Source organism: Otolemur garnettii, unplaced genomic scaffold (assembly GCF_000181295.1).
Source record: "Otolemur garnettii isolate 467f Iridium unplaced genomic scaffold, OtoGar3 scaffold00120, whole genome shotgun sequence".
NCBI lineage: Eukaryota > Metazoa > Chordata > Mammalia > Primates > Galagidae > Otolemur > Otolemur garnettii.
In genome coordinates, this window is record NW_003852515.1 from 500,089 (window position 1) to 505,088 (window position 5,000).

The 5,000-nt window shown below is 39.2% G+C and overlaps 1 protein-coding gene across 1 annotated transcript in view; it reads right to left on the reverse strand.

Annotated features, from left to right (window-relative positions):
- The window catches only part of FRY (FRY microtubule binding protein), a 251,083-nt gene that overhangs the window by 64,452 nt on the left and 181,631 nt on the right, over positions 1–5,000 (reverse strand). Inside the window, exons 41-42 of the mRNA XM_003797632.2 lie at positions 3,667–3,788; positions 210–397 (exon numbers count right to left, since the gene is read on the reverse strand). Of these exons, the coding sequence (XP_003797680.1) occupies positions 210–397; positions 3,667–3,788 (310 nt within the window). The remainder of the gene's footprint in view (positions 1–209; positions 398–3,666; positions 3,789–5,000) is intronic.

A 5,000-nucleotide genomic window follows, 5' to 3' on the forward strand; every position in this document is an offset into this window, starting at 1 on the left:
TTCCAGTTATTGGCTTAGAAAAGGAGATAAGATCCATTATTAAATACACATACTACTTAATTTTTAGAACAATACTCTTTGGAGTTATTTTGCAAATATAAAAATCACCCCTTCAAAGCTTTTTAATAAAAGGCTCAAAGAAGATTAACTCTGATCATTGAAATAAGAGAGCTCCTCCTCCAAGAGCCCAGTGGCCTCTGCTTCCATACCTGAATCTCATCTCCATGTTCTCCGATCACTTCTACCAGTCTTGAGAGAAGGTCAGATAAGGCGTGTGCTGAAAGAGGTTGCTTGAGGGCCCTGAATATCTGGAAGGACCGACCGGCATAGTGCCTTGAAGAGCTTGCAAGGGCTGTCTGCAATGCAACTTCACTTAAGTGTTGCTCCAGGTGGAAACCTAGGGGAAGAAGAGCCAGAGAAGAGGTCAGCCTCTCCTCTGCACACTCTGAAGCATCAAAGTGACCTGTAAGTTTCAAACAGGCCAACTGGCCAGAGCTACCTTGTGGGGGGATGTATTTGAAAATCACCCATTCTAAAATAAAACCAATTCGTAAATAAATCCTGGGGAGGCATAATGTAGTAGAAAGAGGTAGAAGTTTCAGAACAGTGTTTTTCAACCTCTTTTATCTCACGGCACACTTGAACCTATAGTTAAACTTTCCTGGCACCCTTAAAAATCACAGTGATCCAAAAAAAGAGTAAAAAAAAGGATATACTTAATGTGCTTTGAATTTCTCTTAAAAATAATTTAATGATCTTTAAACATTTTCGCAGCACACCTAACATCCTCTCATGGCACACCAGTGTGCCACAGTCCAGAGAATCACGGCTTTAGAACAAGATGGTCCTGGTTTTGAATGCGGGGCTTTTCAACTCTGGGAAACAAATTCATTCTTGGCGAGCCTGTTTCCTTATCTTGAACTTATGCGTGATAACATTTACCTCACAGAGTTGTTGGGAGAATTAAACAACCTATGATGTGCCTAGTACGGTGTCTGACACATTATGTATTGTTATTTATTACCCTGCTATTTTTCTATATTCTTCTTCTGTTCTACTTTTTTACGTAGAATACTTTCATTCCTTTTTTACTTAAGAGAATTTGCTAGTGGCTCTACATACAACTAAGGCCTGTGCCAAAGTCTTTGCTCTATAAATATGCAGATATTGAAATGCAGACGCTGGAAAGAAAGCAGACATAATTTAAACTTTTGCCTGAATATTTGTTCTTCCAATAGCATAAAGGTAACCTCAGCATCAGAAAACCATCTGATCCGATGGGAATGAAAATGCAAGACAAAGCTTATGACTGAATTCTGGGTCACAGCTCTGTGTACTTCCTGTGCCTCTCTGCAGAGAGAAAAACAGGCTATCAGAGTGAGAGGACTGAGTGCAAACAGCGATTTTGGCTGTCTCCGTGATCCACAGGCTGTCCCATGAATGTGGACCAGAGGGACAGTTCATTGCCAGTGTTCTTAGCTGGGCTTGGCTGTTTGACCCTAGGAACAAATAGATTATATGAGAAACTGTTCCTGCAGAGAAAACAGAGGAACTTGAAAATGGACTTCATATTCAGGGTGTCAATATAGTATTAAATCTATATGGGCAGTTCATCATGTCCAAATGGATTGCACTTCAAAATAATATATTTATTTTTCTTTCTTTTTTTTATTGTGGTTTTTAAAAAAAATGTATTTATTTATTTATTAATTTCAGATTAACATATGAGGGTACAAACAATTAGGTTACAATGTTTGCGTTTGTTAGGTAAAGTCCTTGTTGTAGTTGTGTCCCACCCCCGGAGGTGTGCCTTGCACTCCTACATTGTCCCCATGAGGTGGGAGCACACCCATCCTCCCGCCTCCTCCTCTCTATTCCCTCCTCCAAAATGAGATGAATTGAGCTTTTCTCTTGTGTGGGGTGTATTAGTTCATCTACAGGCTTCATATTAGTATTAAGTATTTTGGACACTTGCTTTTCCATCCTTGTGATGGAAACACTAAGAAGAAGGTGTTTCAACTCCACTCCCCTGAAATATGTTATGTCTTTTTTATTATGTCACATTTTACTACTTAATCCATTTCATATGTGGGGGTTAGGTCCCCTAGCAATGACCAAACGCGTATTTAAATCATAATGAACCGGAAGGCTAGAACTTTGTTAGTAGGACTGAGGATTCCACCTCTACAATGAATTATCCTTTGGGAAAAGGAAAAGGTTTTCTTTTCTTTCCAGCCACACAGTGAATCTGTACTTCCAGCCTTCCTTGCAGTTACATGTGACTACGTGCCTGAATTCTGGCCCGTAGAATGTGGGAAGCATCACCAGACAACTCATTCAAACGTGGTGGGTCCACTCATCCTGAGGAATCCTCCACTCACTCACTCTCTCTCCACCTGCTGGTGGATGCAGGGGGTCTAGCAGAGGCCTCGGAGCCTGCCGAATACCCACCTGAACTGTTATGTGATCCAGGAATAATCTTCTCCTATGTTAAGTCTCTGAGCTCTAGAGGTTGTTACAGCAGCTATCCCACCCTGACTAATACAAGTGAACACAAACCCGAAGAAATAGGGACACACCGTGTGTGTATGGTGAAAACAGGCTGAACTCAGGGATGTACAAAGAAATCAGAATGAGTAAGAATAGCTTAGTCAAGATGTGAAAAGACTTACATTTTAAGCAGCCTAAAGTATCCACTGAGAATTCAATAAAAGGCATTCACATATTTCATCATTTTTTATCAACTTCATATAATCAAAGGTTTGAGACAAATTAATGGTTCACATACAAATAGTAAATAATTTTTTTGGTTTGTGTTCAGTTGTGAGTGACTTTGGGGGTTTTACTGTTTCAAACAAATTCCAAAGGGGAAATTCAAAACAAGAAGTGGCACTTCCATTGCTAGAATGACTTCCTCATTTCAGTTTATCAGTATTCTGTGTTTCTTAGTAACATCCTCTGATAATGTAAAGAGCTGTGGGTAATAGGAAGTGTTTCAAACAAGGAAATGTGCTAATTATTGCAGCAGCCAGAAAAGCCAGTGAGCTGGATTTAATACGGCCAGCCTGGTGTGAGGGAACAGGCAGAGATAATCTTATAACATGCTCAAGAACCAAATTTAAATTTCACACACAAATCCGTTCAGGCCAAGTAGGATCGGCAGGAACTCAGCTGAGGGCAAACAATTAAGTATTATAAAGTATTAAACTATCGTCTAAACGGGACTCATTCATGCTGTGTTCAGAATTTTGAACAGTCGTTTGCACAGGAATAGTTAGCCAACACCTTTGAAACCAAAAATATTTTATCACATATTCTTTTAAACAAACAAACAAAAAAGCAGTTTAAACATTTCAACGAGACATGTAACCAGGCTATTTTTCATAGTTGAGATTGAGGAGAGTCAATTAATGAGATTTATTTCTTATGGCTTTCTTTAAAGGTAATAGAACAGTGAAGTTGGGCAAATCAATTAATAGAGTGTAATGAAAATATACATGGTATTAACTATCAGAAGCATCTGAAATAAACTTCAAAATCCCCTTTGAATATACTTATGCTGTAGGGGTAGAGAATAAGGACCGCATTCCAAGGTGTGTGGTCATATAAGTGAGTGAGCTCAGACACAAAGCTGAAGGAGGGATTTGGGCAAACAGAATGAAGTACCTGATTTGGAATCTTTAAACACAGATACAACGTGCCGTAGAAAATTAGTGAGCTGTTCAGCACTCTTTGAATTTTGATTTTTAGGAGTGATGTCTTCATGGCACCAAAGTGGACCAAATGCCCTTAAACAAAACACAAAAAATGTCAAAAAATAAAACTGTCATATTTGCATTTTTAAAATCATGCATGCAGTTCTGACTCCAAAAGTACAATATATATATTTTTAAATTTTGCTAATGGATCTGGGGGTATATTTCTGTTTTACAAAACCTACCAGCATACTCAAAACACATTTAGCCAATTTATAGAGGAATACTTTTTTTGTGTTTTAAATAAAGTTTATTTAAAAAATTAAAACTTCCAAAATTACTGGAATAGCACTTGGCATATTGTGTTTGTTTGTTAAATAAAGTGATATAAAATGCTAAATAAAATACAGATTTAGACACGGCCTCAGTTTCTACATTTTAGCATTTGTAGAGATAAGGTTTTGATCAGGATCCCATCACTAAGTTGCCAATTTTGTAGAACCAACCTGGAGACATCACCTCTGTCATTTACTTGGTTTTCAGTAATAACAGGATGGAGCCAGCTAGGAGAATTTCAGAGAACAGCCCTCACCAATACATGGTATCGGAGAGAGGTGGCAATACCTTTCCTCTGACAACCCTTCAGGTGCCTGAAGAACCCTGGATGCACACTCCCTGTGGGAAAGGCGCCATCAGCCCCCTCCTAAGCTTCCTGTACATTAAGTCCTGCATTAAGCTGAAAGCTACACAAATAATCTGAATCATCACTTGTAAAAAGAAAATGCTCTTTTTGAATTGTTTTTCATTAATCGATAGAAAAATAATGTGAAATATTATGTAACACAACATACACAGGCTAGATTCCAAGACTTAACTGAGGAAAGAGGGCACAGCACCAGGTCACAGGGAAGAATACCGGGCCACAGGTGTTAGGCATTTTGAAGCCTTACAAGCTAAACGGTTACTTAGAGGAAGCAGATGACCTGATAGAACAGGACCACTTGCAGTTTTTCTCGGTTGTGATTTAGTATTAGTTCTATTTGTCTCTTAGAATGCTTCTATTGTTTCTGCTTTTTGCCTTCTCTTTGCAAATGACTGTTTGGACCAGATGAGCAGACAGTGTCCCCTCTGCAGCTGCTCTGGGTTGATGACCATGGTTACTACCCTTGGTTTTGACAGTGATGTTCTTTGCCATCTCGCAGAGCTCCCAGACCAGCTGGCTCTAACAGACAATGAACGTCATGCTCCCTGCGGGGCACTACAGTCTCTTGCCTCCATCTGCTGCATCAGTGTCATCCACGAAAT